Genomic DNA, 16,638 nt, shown 5'->3' with positions numbered 1-16,638 from the left:
CTCAAAGATTCTGCAGTTAATACTAATTACAGTTGGTCTGTATAGTTACACGACCCAGGCAATGCCTAAGTTCAGCCATTCAGTATTTCCTACTGACCACTCCAAATAGGTTTACTAAAAATGTAATAGCTCATTAGCTCATTTTATTAGTGGGAGCTCTTGGTTCTTCAAGACAAAATAGAACAAAGTACAACTTTTTCATCAGCAATTTTAAACATTCACACATGTTAATTGATTATGTGAGACAAGGGTTGCATACTGAAGAGGAAATTGACTTCAATATGCAAATAAAGTACCAGGCAATAAACTGATACCAGTTATATCAGTATGAAATATAATTACAATTAACTTCAGCATCACGAAGGAACTTGCTTAATTTTTTCAATGCTTGCATTCAATTTTCTGCTTTCAGTAATGCCTAAACAGCTCCTAGTGAGGGATGGACGTGGATTAACTCCCACAGAGCAGAGGATACCTGAACATAACCATGCTCTCTTAACAGTTGTGGCTTTGCACCATGTCACTTGTCATGTTTTATACACAGTTTGTTCATCCACACTTACTGTTACTGTGAATCTCTTCTTTTGACCAGTGGCAACATTTATATAGCAATACTGAAAGTGGTTTGGAACGATTTGCCCAGGGAGGTTGTGCTGCATCCTCGGATGTTTTCAAGACTTGCAAAGATAAAGCCCTGAGCAATCTGTTTTGAGCTCTGAGCTGACCCTGTTTTGTGCAAGAGTTTGCTTAGAGTCACCTTCCAACCTGAATTATCTTGTGAGTGAAGAGGAGGTAGGAAAGGACTCTGAATGTAAACTACAGATCATTCTGAAGATGCTGACAATTAAAGAGATTTCCTATAGGGGGGTGGTGGGTGGGGGAGGAAAAAAAGAATAGAAATAAAAAAGTTGACAGCTGAGGAAATAAGAATGTATGTATCCATTTCAAACTGCCTATGTGAAAGGTAGCAAAAAGGATGGAGCGAAGCAGTCAGTTTAAAAACAAATAATGCACTTCAATTTTGACTATTATGAGTCCTTTCTCATTTCTTATTTCTCATTTTCCAGACAATAGGTTGGAGTTCCACCACAGGCATCTGCAGCAACAGTACTTGTCTGTTTGTAAAGAAAGGAGCTCACTCTTTCTTCAAATCCCTATCCTTGAAGCATGACACACTGGGGCTTTGGGCACAAGCAGACTGAAAGCTGCTGGGAACTGAAGAGCTATGAGGATGGCTGACGCAAAGAAAGCACCTGTTATGTTCATGTGGCTCATGTCTCCTTTAAATGTAGGACAGAAAAAGGCAAGCTACGTGCAACAGAAGACGCAGAGTTTTCGTTGTTTTAAAGAAATTACATGGTTATGCATCTTCTTGAATGAAAGTATCCAGTCATAAAGTTATCATCTGTAAATATTCCTTGATAACAATCCAAGGAGAGACCTGGTTAGACAGGACAAACACCTTTAGGTTTTTTTTATGCAATATATCATTTTCTTGTTATGTCTGTCCCTAGACTAGGAGGAAGCTTTAGGAAAGTTACCTGTTGCTCCTTTGACTCAATTTTGTTAGCTGGGCAGAGACTGTGTACAGATGGTATTGTATCAATAACAGCAATTAGGGGCCTTTGGTGGATGATTTGTGGTTTGGGTCACCAACAATAAAAATAGCTTTGAAATATAAACAGAGAAATGAGGTTTGAGGGAAAAAAAGAAAGAAAAGGAAGAAGAAAAGGAATTCAAAATGCAGAGAAGTGCTCCCTATGTCACAAATCAGCATGAGAGCCAGGTCTATAACCTGCCTGCAGGAATCAGATAAGCTGCCCTTCTGCAGACCCCAATTGCCAGAGATCAAAGGAAAAGCAGAGATTAGAAGTATCTTTGTGACTGTTCAGTGCCTGTAACATGCATTTCGGAAAGGATTTGATGCTACTAGATTCTTCTTCGCAAAAGCAGCTGGGTTCATGCTTTTCCTCACTCCAGTACAGAGTTTGCTATGGAAACTGTGAGCGTCATGGAGTTTCTGCTTTGGAAGTTTCTTTCCCACTTCTTCAGAATACGATCCCTTCCCCCAGACAGTGAGAAGGTGCTGGCATCCCCCATGCAGAGTAAGTGTTAGAAGAGAAATAAGACGGCGTTAAAACCTAGTCACTCAGAAGTCATCTGGAAGCGGAGAGCTGTTTGTGAACATTTGGGAAGAGAGACTGGCTCTTCTGTTTGAGTACGTGAAGGGGATGGATAGGGTTTATAATGATTTGCTGTCTCTGTTTGTCTCCCTCTGTTCCTACAAAACAGATTTTCTGTTTTTACCAATTTCCCCCTGAAATGGTCACATAGTGTATTTATTCTTCCTCCCCTCAGTTCTGTGCAGCTCACAGACCAGATTTTTGCCTCTTGCTTGTCCTTGACTGTCCTACTTGAGTCTGTGCATTTGGCATCCCAATGGTGTGCCACATTGTGGACAGGGAGCCCAGGCTCCCCACAGGACAGTTTTGAGTGCAGAGAAAAATGAAGACAAAAAATCCCTTTGTCATTTGAGGCTTAGAACAGATGGACAGGAGAGGGACTGGTGGTAGAAGAGCTGGGATGTCTGGTGTGTGCAGAAGCATCTTGGTCAATAAAGGAACTGCAACTGTTCATTAACAAATGCAGTTTGAAGCTCTGTGTGTCGCTGTCCATAAGCTCATGCAAAAGGTCACTCTAACATCTAATAAGTATGTGCTTTTTCTATATCCTCCATCAGGCAGCTACAAGTCAATCAGCTTTATGGTCTTATGCACAGTTTGGTATGTCTAATTTTTATGATTCTTGCAATCTGTTCAAAGCTTTATCTGGTTACTTTTAAATGCAACCTAAAAAGATGAAGTACTCTGCTTGCAGGACCTTAAGCACTTCAACTTTATGGCCTCAGATATAAAGTTCTCCCCCACTAAGCCCCTCCTAGAAGGTTGTTAAAATTAAGGACAGTATATTAACAATCTGTTACATCTTTTATTAGTGAGTCATAACTTGTGGTCTTCTGGGAAAATGAGCTTGCCAGTCTAGTAGTTATCTGAATTGCTGTCTTTCCAGTTCGAGAGGTGTTTGTTCTTTGTTTCCAGGTGGCTGTTGTGATGGAAGCAATTCACTGCAGGAAGAGCAATGACATACTGTACAATCGTGTAATAGCCCAGAGTATGATGGTACTAGCTGAAGAGGTCAGAAATCTTTTAAACAGAAGAAATTTACTTTTTTTTTTTTTTTTTTTTTTTTTTGATTCATTAGACAAAAATATAATTTGGGGAGGCAGATGGTGAAATTAAATGTCCCTTTTTGGTTTCTAGGCAATAGAAGTGGAGGTAGTAGAGATCAAACAACCTGGACTAAATAACACTCATAGAGTACATAGAGTAAAGAGGGAAGCAATGAATGGCCTGCTTGAGAGAATCAGCAGTTTCCCCAAGACAATCAGCTAATTCCTAGACTCCAAATGTACATACACACATACATCATATACAGCTGGATTTTAGACACATAACTGCCTTCATACACATTATGACAATATCTAGGGTGATTTCTACAGATATTCTTGCCTTCTGTTGGATTCCTATCATTTCCGTCTCATCAGAGTTAATTGTTGGGGATGTTGTTGAGGATGCTGAGGTAATTTATAGGCACCTGTGGGCTCATAAATCTTATGTGCTTAGACCAGAGATAGAGATGTCACTTCTACACATGCTCTATAAGCTGAATCTATAATCTATCACTGTACAGAATATCTGTGTTAGAAAAAAAGGGAAAAGAGCTATTGCACCCAGCCCAGTCTCTGACAAAGCACAACCCTATATTAAATGCTTATCACAGAGAGCAAAATGGAGATGTGCGCAACATGTGTGAAAACTTAACTGCTTTCCTTCCATATATTGCTCAGCTTCAAGACAAGAAAAAAAAAAAAAAAAAAAAAGACTAAAAAAAATTTTGTTAGACTTTCAGGAAAATGTTAACTAAACATATCGCATAGCGGCGGGTAAGAAGAAAGGATTTCAGATTGTTTTGAGTTAATGAAACAGTTCAGGATATGAATAATGTACAGTAGTTGAAAACAATGAACATTCTTGTAGGAGGAATATTTCCATTTCAGGTTACCAGTTTTAGGCTATTTAGCCATCCAGTCTCCCATGAGCAGCTCCACAGTGGAAGACAAGCTGCTTCAGAAAACTGAGGATGAATCTGCATTAGTAGCTCTGTACAGGAGTGGAGTTTAGAGTGTGCTTACTTACTCTCCCCTGGCTCCAATTGTGTGGTCTCTGCACATAAAAATTGACTGAAACGTACTCCAGACATTACAGGTCAATCAGTTCTTAGGAGCAGACTACAACTAAAGTGAAGGGTCTCGGGGTAAGTCTAGCCACCTATCCCAGGCTTCTCAAACAAGATACTGAAAGAAGAGTGGAAACATTCCTCTCTGTCCATCTCTGTTTACAAATGAGACTCCCACACAACTGAGAAGTCCTTTCTCCTCTAATTAAATCAATGAACTGAGCGTAATGAGTGGCAACACTAAGACTTTCCACTTCTTATGAATTTGTGTGGTAAGCAGTCTCTCTACTTGACCATTAATTTAAATACTCCTCCAAAATCTAGGATTACTTGATGTTTTTCACTTGTTCATGCAGTCTTGCAATGACCTTAAAAGCATTAACTCAATGTGAGGTCACAGAATTATTTTAGCTGTGGATCAGTTGCTTAATAGCAGTTTTCTCAGAGTCATGTAATCATTCAGGCTGTAAGGCTCAAGTAAGTCTTTCATTTTCTGCCAGCTTACTAATGGATTTAACCACTCCCAAGCGCAAAAAAAAAGAGAAGTAGGTTCGTGGGGGGTTCTAAGGTTGGATTTATATTGCCCAAAACATACAGAGAAGCATGTATCTGCAAAATCAATCAGCTATTTCTGTAACCAGTTAACGTGATCTCACTTTTTAAATCAAATTCTGCTTGAAAGTCAAGTATCACTATAGTCTCTTCTTACATAGCACAGGTGGGCTCTCACAGTGTTTTACTTTTACTAATTAATGGTTCATCTTCAGTTATATAAACAAATTTATAGACTGCAATAGGCAAAAGCTAATAACGGGATTATTTTTATTCACATTTTTAATGGAAAAACATTTGATTTGATTAGAAAGTGAAATTTTGCCTTATGTAATAATAAATATTCAATAAGAAAAATATTTGATTTTGAGTTTACTGTCCTTTCTAGTGCCAGAAATATTTATGATTTTAAGTAGGACAGTGCATGTTGATTTTTTTTTTTTTTTTAAACTCCAAAACTAACATAATGTGCCCCTGCCTCATAATAAACAGTGGTCGGATAATATTTATTAGAATTGGCTCTCAAGTGACAGTTAATAAATGCATAGTCCTATTATGCATGCTAAATTCAGCATTTCTAAAACTTTAAAGCAGAGAGATCAAAACAATTGAGATAAAAAAGTCACGAAGGCAAAACACAGCAACACAAGTTAATGACAGGGAAATAACTCAGACTAAAAAATTACTTATTATTTAGGAACTTGTAACAACAATTTATAGAACTGAATTAAAGGCAAATCACAGTCTGTCTGATGTTTTAGCTACGCAGTCTCTCTAGTGTATATTGTTTGATCATACAGCAAAGAATTCCAAAGTCCCCTTCCAAGAAGCAAAACAAGTAGTTTCGGCACATTTCTGATTCCATGTTACATTTACTCATGGATAGTGAATGAAGAAAGAAAAGGGTACAAGACAACTCAAGTATTAATCTATTTGAATTGAAACTCCTAAACATTTCTTCACTTGTTAAGAGTGTCTGTGTGTGGTGCATTTCATTGGCCCATTCCACCATGCCTGCACCCAACCATACAAACACAGGATTTTTAATGGGCTCTGTGTCCTTTACTGTAATCACTGCATTGTCTCTTTGATGTGACATAGGCTTGGTGTGATGATGGAAGAAGTTGCTTCAGCCACGTATTTTCACCTCTCTTTCTGAAAGGTGAAGGGCAGAATTTTTAATCAAGGAGCAGTTTATCTTTAATTATGAAAAATATAATTAGGCATTATCACCTAATTGCTATTACTGATGGAGAAAGTTATATTTTCGTAAGTAGTGACCCATGCTGTATTATCGCTCTACTGTTTACCGCATAATGAATCTGTATTTGTGTTTGGCAGCTAGCCAGCAAAAATTAAAAGGTAATCAACATGCTTCTCTGCAGTCCGGTCATCAAAAGTCCCTGGCTCCACAGATGAGTAAATAACGAAGTCAAGTTGTGATGTTCTAGCTGAAAATCTCCTTAAGAAATAACTGTGTTTATCTCCTCTGTTAAGACATCAAATGATACTGAAAATAACTATATACAAAAAGCATTGCAAAACAGATCAGAATAACTGTGCTATACACCTGGTGTTGAGTTAAAAAACAGTTTAATGTCTCAAGGCACCACCATGGTAGAATTTTATACCTGCAAGTAATCATCTAATACACTATTGTACAGTTAATGTATTAATAAACAGCTTGTGCAATTTTGGGAAGCAATCTATAAAGGAATGTTAGATATACAGTAGGCACATACTCTAATACAAATAAAAAAAAAAAAAATCCTAGAAAAAGCATGCTGAGCACCGTTTGGTATAGACTGAGTTTCTTATTCTAAACACTATGTAAATCTTAACTTACAAAAGGTAAAACTGAACTCTTATAGCAACTGCTTATTTAAACTGGTTTTCCTGGGTATTTGACTCTATGTTGTAGGGTTACTCTTAGGGACAGCAGACTCTGGTACTGGTTGTAAGGGGCTATCTTGTTCACTCAATTGTGCATTCAAGTTTTCAGAAGTTAGGAGAGAAGAATTAAAAACTATTTCACTTAAGTCTGATTTTATGGATACAAGATGTGGTTCTTGAAAACTTGATGGTTCTTCTACTAACACCTGTGTATTTTCTCGTGTCATTCCCATATCTGATGGTGACTTTCGTTTCATTCTTGTGTATGATTTGTCTAAATTCTCCATGCCTTGGTCAGTTTTTTGAAATCGCCCAAAGAACCAGATGAAGAAACCAAACAAAGCAAAAGCCAGCAAACTTGGAATAAAAGCCAGGCATTTGACATCAAGGCTAGAGCCTATGTATCTGCTGTGCAAGAACATGTCTCCTTCAGCATAGGTCCGGTTGGTCAAAGGGTTAGTGTTATTGGATCTCCATTCCCAAGACAACTTAGTTCTGTTAAGATCTTTCAAGCTTTCTGAGTCCTTCACTGTGTAGATCTTCTGCCCAGGACCGATATATTGACCATATTCGTGAGGTTTGTAAAATATTTGGTTCTTCCACATATTTAGATCCAAAATTAAAACAAGAAAGATAATCCCGTAATTAAACCATTTGCCTGTTCGGAAAAAAAAGAAAGTTCTGTTATCTGATACATCCATTTTAGAAGCAGTATACATGCATTCATATGTAAAACCAACTAAAAGCAAAAATCCTTTTGCAATAAATCTGTAAAGCAAAGTTGTAATAATATTCCCACTGTAATCAACTTTGTGCTGAATATTCTTTAGTATTTTAAAGTTAGGTCTGGGCACATAATAAAATATTTTTGTAATGCAAGCACAGCAGTATATCAATTGAATTCACATTGCATTTTGTAGGCGATCTGTTGATTAGATAATTATGTGATGTGGTATGGATCAATAAACATAAAAAGCATTAATTTCAGGACTTTGAAAATATTGACATGGAAATTCTTCTCTCTATATTTAATAGAAATATTTGTATGCCACTAATGACTGAAATGACTCTCCTGGGGATTTATAAGCACGTATTTTTTAAGCACGTACAGATATTTAATGTTCCAATCATGGTGTCCAAATCCTCATAGGTGAGGCAATAGGATAAATGACAATTTAGAGATATTATGCCCTTAAGAAAAAGGAAGGGCTGATTTTAATACTGGAAGGTTAGTCAACTTAGCTTTCCTATGCTATATGTGGTGAAAAACTCCTCCAAGGAGTGTCTCATAGTCTAACATTAAGCCCCTGAATACTGGAGGAAGAATGCTTTCTTTGTTTATCATTTAAAACTACTCCTTTGCATGCCTCCTCTAGGCATCCAAAATATATGAAATGTACTTTTATGCAATAGCAAAGTTATCCCTGCTTTGAGCAGAATATTGGAACAGATGATGTCCAGACAGTCCTTCTAAGCTAAATTATTCTATGAAAACACACGCAAAAAAAGTTATACTATTTTTGTACTTAAGGCATCTCGCTCATGTTTAGCTGAAGATATATTAAGTGTATATCTATGCAGTAATGACTGTCACCACCCAAGAATCCAACAAAACTATATACATCAAAGCTGTGTTAGGATGGAGAATTTGTGACTGACATCACAGCATTATGTGAAAGGACATTTATGGAGAAATGCCCCTGCTGATGATGAATGAAACCATTTATGCTAGAACCAACTGTGCTTCAAGTGAAAAAGAAAATGAACATTTGATAAGAGTAAGTGGAGTCCAGTTCCAGTATGTTCAAACTGAGCCATGGACTAGTACATGCTCCATTAGGGTAACTCCTTGCATGTTAGCAATTATGTTTAATAGTCCTTTTCAATCTAGTTTGCATTTACACTTGAACCATAAGACAATGTTCTTTCAGTTATGTTATTGTCACTATCCAGAAATCAAACTACACTGAAAAGACCTTGCAGTGATTCCTGTTCACAACTCTAGCTTCTGTTTTATGGGTTTTCATCAACACTGTCATTGACCTTTTAGTGAAGTGGAATACTGGTGGGAGGGTTCAACCTATACTGCCATACCACCAACACCTGCCTCTGATGCTGTGGGCCAACACTGTAAAAGAAGAGACATTACTTTTGGAGCAGTCTGCTTACATTAAGAAATAATGTGATCTAGATTGTTGCAGTTTCCAGTGGATTTCTGTCCTGTATTTCCTATGTTTCTTCCCATTAGAATAACCCTAGTTTATGCACCACACACAAGCTTTCAGAAAACAGAGCCATGACTTCTACCTGTGTTTCCTCAGCTGGGTACTGACTTAGATGATTTTTCCTTACCTAATCACCTAATTTCCTTAACTAATCACTAATTCCCAGGACATAATGGGAACATAAGTATTGTTTAGATTCACACCCTCCATAAATATTCTTGAATCTCACTGTGTGCTCAAAAGTTGTTTGATGATGAATGGATATTGGAAAGAGAGAATGAGACCAATCCCCACAGAGAATATGGTCATTTAATTCTTATTTTCTTAGGAAAATGGGCTAAACACAAATTCCAACAAAACATAAATATTAGAACCATTATCTGTTTACCTACAGATACCTATTTGGTACTCTGCATTTCTGAAGAGTCTATGCAACCAAGAATATTTGTATACACCTGGCATTGTTTAGCTCTTCTTCAGTCAGATAGATTTTCCATAGACAAACTGAGCTGGAAGAATGCAGATCTCAAGACCACAAAATCAGTCAGATATTTCAGGAAACTGAGAACTATACCCAGTCTCCTCATTGGAGTTACAATGAAGAAAATCAGGTGCAAAACTGGCTGTCATTCAGCCACACACTTCTTAAAAAACACACCTGGTTCACAAGCATCACTTGCAGTGTTTAAGTCCTATGTGTCACACATGGAATTTGAAGGGCCATACATTTCTGCCAGATGAACAAAATGTTTGGGCAGTGCTCATTTTTAAAGAGGCTCAAAAATTCTACAAGTGGTTAAGGAACTAGTCCACAACATCACATGCATGCAACTGATTTACCAGGCAACTGAGGCTGGCAGATCCTGCAGGTCTAAATGCTCCCAAACTGCTTATGATTATGGAGCATTTTTATTTTTGCAAGGAAGTCCACTCTGTAATGGAGTAGTCGTGTCCTAAAAACAGAATTCTAGTGTAGAAACCAGTTCTCAGGAGCTCTCTAGAGGTCAAGAGGACATATGAAAATCCTACTTATTAAGGCTAGACTCAATTGGCGTCCTGCTATGCAACCACAGCCAGAGGCTTATGTAGAAAATGCTGTCTTTAGATTCTTATCTCAATTGCATTTTGTGTCTAAAAACATCCGGACACCTCTGCAAAACATACAGATATCTTAGAAACATTCTTCATCTCTTCTGTCATGTCAGTGCTATTGGCTAGATACATCCATACAGACCACTCAGAGCTGAACTGAGCAGCAAATCCTCTGAGATCTTTTAAAGTCTGTGTGCAGGCACAGCTTTGTTTTTACCTCTAACCTTTCTATTTTTGCCCTCGGGCTCCTTCAGGCATATCTGTGTAGGTGATGCTTCTTGGCCTGGATACAGACATGCTTTTGGTTTAACTCTACAAGCCAGCCATACCAGGCATTTGCCAATCATGAAGGTGACAATTTCTCCTTTGGGTGGAAGAGCACACCTAGATCAGAACTCAGAAACACATTTACAAACAGCTAGAAAAATCTCCCTCTTGTTTTGATACCTAAACCTTCACTTTTCTGATTTCACAGAATCACAGAATTGTAGGGGTTGGAAGGGACCTCTAGAGATCATTGAGTCCAACCCCCCTGCCAAAGCAGGTTCCCTACACCAGGTCACACAGGTAGGCGTCCAGGAGGGTCTCGAATATCTCCAGAGAAGGAGACTCCACAACCCCCCCGGGCAGCCTGTTCCAGTGCTCTGTCACCCTCACCATAAAGAAGTTCTTGCGCATATTTGTGCGGAACTTCCTATGCTCCAGTTTCTGGCTGTTTTGGAACTTATTTGAAACTATACAGCCAATTCTCATGGATCTGTGCTATTAGATGGCACCAGCCTGGCCTCCAAGTGCCTTTCAACAATGAAAGAATCAGAAGTAATAAAATTTACTTTAAAGTATTAGAAATTTCCCAGGGTATTATAGAAACTAGGCTAGCTGATGTATTTTCATAAACAACAGCCAGGAAGGAAAACATACATACTATAGTGAGCCATCTATCAAGGGAAATCCAGATCAGTTAAGCAAATGCAGGAATGCAAGATATTTTTGATGTTCTTAGATAAAAGTGCCTATCAGAAAAGGATAAAAATGTTTAATACTGAGTAGATGCTTGCTAGGAGTTCCTAGATGCAAAGAAATGTGGGCAAAATGAGGTACTCAGTTACTAGTAAAAATGAGGTGGGCTTTTAATAGTGAACTTAAAATTACAGTGAAGCATATAAAACACAGACCGCAGATGTTAACATAACTGCCAGTTTAAAACATTCAGAAATCATAAGTCAGGCCTAAGAAAGCACACTACTTGTTCAGAGTAGCCAGATAAGTGAAAAGCAATGCACTCAATAATGCTTCATTTATCTGCTTTTTGAGACAATGACCTATGTAGAAGTAACGGGGTTTTTCTCTCTCTGCAATCATGAGGTACATTTTAAAAAATATGAACGTAGATGATCTCACACAGGTGCTGAATACAGGAAAGGAGACTTCAAGATTAAACGAAAAAAAAAAACAAAACCAACCCACATGTTAGTAATCAACTGTCTTAAAAGCCATAAAATCAGGAGAGCCAGCAACACAGATCGCATAACTCTGAAATCCTTCATCTGTACAGACCATATACCAAGTCATTAAGCACACATCAACAGAAAGGAGGTTTAATGTCATTTACTTCTCTGCATGTCCCTACACTTATAACTGATTTTTTGTGGGGCCATTGCTCATTAGAGCAACCCAGCACTGAATAGAGCTGCTCAGGGGAGTCCAGGGGCTGTTCTTGTTTATATCATTTGAGAGTGACCAAATACATAAAACTTATGAAGAATAATATTTGCAAGGAAGGAGATGGGAAATGATATTTCAGCCATAACTTCTTTTTTTCTCACTACTAGGAGAAATGGATTTTCAGTTTCTGGACACTGGGGCATAGATTGTATTTTTGCAACTTGACCTTATCACAGTAGCATGTACAAAAATAAATGATATTTGGGCCCTTGTCTTATTTTTTTTTTCCTGCTTATAACAACAACAACAACAAAGTTACACAGTTAAGTTTAACGTTCTGGATCTCATGTGTTAAGGCTTAAATAAATAAGGTTTTAACGGGGCTTCACATTCCCTCCATTATCAATACCCTACTTACATGTCATCTGCTGTACTTTCTACCCTGTTAAATATATATAAAGAACCATTTTTTTTTCTTTTATTAGTTCCATGATTTAAGTAGAAAATCAGAAGAATCTACACATCCATACAAGAACTACAGTTTGAAAATGATCCAAGATGATACCCTAACCTAACCTAAGAACTGATGGCAAGAACAGATGGTTCAAGCAAAACTTACCCAAAGGGAGGTTCCTGTGCCATGTGTTATGGCTGTTTATTAGATCTCCTAAAGGGTGGTGTAGCACTGAGATAAAACAGGCACTCAGTAGACAGAGTACGTGATGTGCAGTCAAATGGATTGATTTGTCTAGTGAATCTAATAAATGGATCTTGTTAATGCTGAGCAGGGAAAAATATTTCTCAGCCCCTATTCATTAGCTCATCCTCATTAAAAGAATGCTTTCTTGCCAGAAAATCAGAAAGACCTCCAGTTCTCCCTGCAGAAGACTCTACGATGTATAAATATTGATTTCAGTTGATTTGTTTTAAACAGCAACACTGCTAGCAGTTGTATTTCTGATAAGTAATTTATGTTCTTTGCTGTTGCTTATTCCTAGCTTCTCTCTGCTTATCAATATCCCTGACTCTTCTGCAATGCAAAACTGTTATTCACTCTTCAGTTCCTCTTCTACCACCCATTGGTTTTCATTTACATTAATTATATCCTGAGCTCCTGTATCTAATGGCACAGCTCACCCAGTCATTACTTAGTCCTTGTTCAAGCTACTATGTGCTTGAATATTTCACTACTGTTCTTTATTACATGGAATAACTGCAGGACATCTGGGATCCTCATGAAACTGAGTCTCTTCAAATTCATGCTGTAGTCCTGAGAAGCAAAATTAAATCCTCATTTCCGCTAGGCTTATTCATGCCAGATACTTGATTCTTATACTCTTTTTTTATTCTCTTCGTTTCCCTTTTTACCCAAGACTTTTCTCACTTCTGAGAGAAAAATATGGTTTTTATTCTCAAATACACATCTCTTTTCATTCTGTACCTTCTGTCACTGAACATGACATCATTTACCTGTTTCACTTTGTCCCGCTCCTGATCTCAAAACCTCTCATCTAGATGTACCCCAAACCCATCTCCTGTGGCCTATTGTCTATTTGCTACCAGTACTGTAACAGAGAATCTAAATACAACTTGAAAAAAACTTTCCATCTCTCTGTCTCTACTTTCTACTGGCCCATTTGCCTCATTTTACTCAACAACCTGCAGGTAACTTTTGCACTCATTTTTTTTTTTTTTCCGTTTTCCAACCTGATCACTCCAATTTCTGTCATCTCTTCTGAAAATGCCTTGTCTTCATTTAGCCTATCTCCACTGATTCCCAGTTCCTCATTTTCTTCCTTGGCACATTTTCCTTGCTTGTCTTTTGATGCCTGCTAGGCTTAGGGCTCACCTGCTAGCTGTGGGCCATGTCTTTATACGATCTCTGAATATCCCTTTTGTCCTTGCTCTGCAGGAATTTCACATGGCTGTATCATTGGATGCTCTCTATACCTTATTCCTGTATACTGTCATGTGCTATGATTGTTTATATTAGCAGCTAAAGACCTCTGTCAATTCACATTTGAATTCTTTTGCTATACAGTACTATTTATTTCCCTCTTGCCACCACATTGTTCTGAAAAACATGAAAGTAAAAGCAAAATATTTATCTCTATTTAACTTTCCTCCCTTTTCATTCTCTACTGCTATTCAAACACTGACTCATAGTATGTAAGGACTGGGTACTTTTATCTGTATGTGCCATCCATTTGAATAACTGTGACTCTATTTTATTTGAAGTTATTTAACTGCCTGCTTTTGGTTAGATGAGTGATGGAAGTATGGCTGTGAGTGGCCTTTGCCAGATGAGAATGACCGAAGTTATGAAAATACATTAGCATAAATCACAGCAAAGTCATCTGAAAGCATAAGAGATTATAAATGAAATAAGCAGCTAATTCCCCTGGAGAGTAATTTTAGATAAAAGATTTCTGAAGCTACACTAGGTATTACTTAGTGTCACAAGAAGCTGCTGAAATCCATGACAAGCAGCAGGTCTTTTTGATTTGTAAGATAGAGATTCCTCATTTCCCTGAGAGGCTTATATATGGATGATACTGATAGGGAGAGTTAAACAGATAGAAAAACAGCAATCATTTGGGGCGGTGGGGGAGAACAAAGAAAATATGCGGTAAAGAACACCATGTTAGCATTCATTTCCTACACAGAAGCAGTTCAACGTGTGCCTGTATCACAGTCTGTGTGGTTACATACCTGTTATATGAATGTGATACTCCTCTTTTAAGATCTTTTGGAAATAAGGTACTTTGAATTGCATGTGTGCAGATGGCAAGCCTGGAAGATTCACTTCAACATCACCCATAAAATGTGGGAACTCCCAGTCCTGTTAAAAAAGAAATGCAATAGCCTAAATACAAGGTTTCACAGTATATTTTGCCCTTTAGAGTGGCTTAAATTATGAAAAGGGCATGATTCTATTTTTAAGTCTCCCATTATTGACTTTTCCCACTATAAGTTTTATGGAACCTCTTGAAATTGAATATCTTGTTTATACTAGCTATTACAGTATGATTTTTACTTCAGCTCCATGTAATTACACGTTTAAAAGTTCACTTTAGAATGACAATAATGAGCCCACTGCACCAGCCGACAGCATAAAATTGTCCGAGTATATGAGCACCTGTAGATAACACCGTGTAAAAAGAATTGGTTCATGATGTAACTAATTACAGCACCCTTGAAATAAAAGTTACAACTTCTGTTCCTAATCTGGCAAACAATTTACAGGTAAGAGATTGACAGAGGTCTGTCCCCTCAAGTCTTTCATACTTGCAATTCGCTCAGCATAGGTGTTGTTTTCAGCATCTGCCCATAATACATCTAAATAAGCATTCTCTGCAAGTGAAGATCCTTCAGCATAATCTGCCTGAATCGATCCAGGCACAGTTTTCTCTGCTGAGATATTTCAGCTGACAAAGTAATGCTGGAAATGTGGAAGCTCTTACCTATTATTATGCATATTTTGGTGGCATGTGATAACTCAGCTGAGGAGGAGCTGCATTTAGAGGAATTTTCCATTTGGTTATCTGTACCCACCACTGATCACTTGAAAATGGGTATAATAGCATGGCTCATTACAGCCAAAACTTAGAAGTCCAGCAATATTGCGGGAGTCAGTATAATTACTGCTGGGTGGTTACCTGGTGTTCTGCAGGCTGTTAAAAACATACTGGCCCTGTTCCCATACATGCACCTGGATGTGTATCCCACAGTTAGTGCAACCCACACTTGAATTACTGACAGCAAGAAAAAGGAATCTGAAATGGAAGGAGCTCTGTAAATAGCTCCTGCTTCCTTTGCATATGATTTAATATGCAAGAACTGCTGAACGGTTCCAACATTCTCAGTGGTGGAAGGGAAACGAATGAGTGGGTTTTACCAGCAGGGAATTTAGCATGGCCCAAACACTAACAGAGGCTGGTTTGTGCTAACATATTCTGATACTGAGCTAAATGGATTAACAGGAATATACCTGAGAAGAAGCCCTGAGCCACTGTACCTGGTTTTCAGTGTCCAGAGCGATAGAGAAAGTGCCAATTTACAGATGCAGAAGATAAGAGAAAATAAGGATGTTCTCATCTTCCCTTATCACAAACACAAAGCATGCTCTCCTGGTCATCAGGTATGGTAATAGCAGCCCAGCTGCATAATCCCTTATGCAGCATCTACAAACATCCCCTTAGATTTGGGAGACATTCAGTAAGTGCCTAAAGATTAATTTTTATGGGTGTGCTCCCTCAGTTCATGGTTCCTAATACACATTTCTGGACTCGTATCTCAGGGTAACTCAAACATACTCTCATCCAGGAAGAAATAAGAATAGGGAGAAGAAAATAAATAAATTACATATTCCTGAAGAAAACACAAATGGGGAATTAGAAATAAGTAAACAGAGAATTACAAATCTGGCCTCCTGCTCTTGCCTTGCCCCAGTGCTCCTACTGCTTTTTGTGGAATTCCAGATTAAATTCCATTAGACAGAATTTTGTATCGGACTGTGTTTTTGCACCCATATTTTATTGATGATATTAATGATCAGTGACTAGAATGTCAGCTCTGCCAGATCTGGAAAATACTGAATTATTTGTTTTAGCAAACCATTACTGAGACTGGAAAATATTTCCTCAATCAAATGAAAACAGAGATCCAACCCCAATAGCTTGCTCCTATTTACATTATAAAAAGAAGGTGATTGGAAAGCCCATTAGAAAAAAAAATATTTGATACTCTGAATTACAGGTACCTTTCATGTGGTACAATAGTTCACATTTTCTGTATATACACTCCACACTGTGCAAAGCATGCTGGAATTGTCATGACCTCTGTTATCCTGTAACCCCATAATTTGTGGTTTCCATTGGTGATGACAACAAACAGCTTTGCAGCTTCAGTGCAG

The 16,638-nt window shown here is 37.9% G+C and overlaps 1 protein-coding gene across 4 annotated transcripts in view; it reads right to left on the bottom strand.

The window, feature by feature from the left end:
- Window positions 1–2,968: 2,968 nt before the first annotated feature.
- TMEM117 (transmembrane protein 117) overlaps window positions 2,969–16,638 on the bottom strand; it is a 192,470-nt gene continuing 178,800 nt past the window's right edge. For all 4 annotated transcript variants that reach the window (XM_015854821.2, XM_032443208.1, XM_015854812.2 and 1 more), the window contains 2 exons: window positions 14,436–14,565; window positions 2,969–7,399 (listed from right to left, as the gene is read on the bottom strand). In XM_015854821.2, the coding sequence (XP_015710307.1) occupies window positions 6,759–7,399; window positions 14,436–14,565 (771 nt within the window). In that variant the 3' untranslated portion in view covers window positions 2,969–6,758. The remainder of the gene's footprint in view (window positions 7,400–14,435; window positions 14,566–16,638) is intronic.

This window comes from Coturnix japonica, chromosome 1 (assembly GCF_001577835.2).
Source record: "Coturnix japonica isolate 7356 chromosome 1, Coturnix japonica 2.1, whole genome shotgun sequence".
Lineage (NCBI taxonomy): Eukaryota > Metazoa > Chordata > Aves > Galliformes > Phasianidae > Coturnix > Coturnix japonica.
This window is presented reverse-complemented; position numbering and strand designations above follow the sequence as displayed.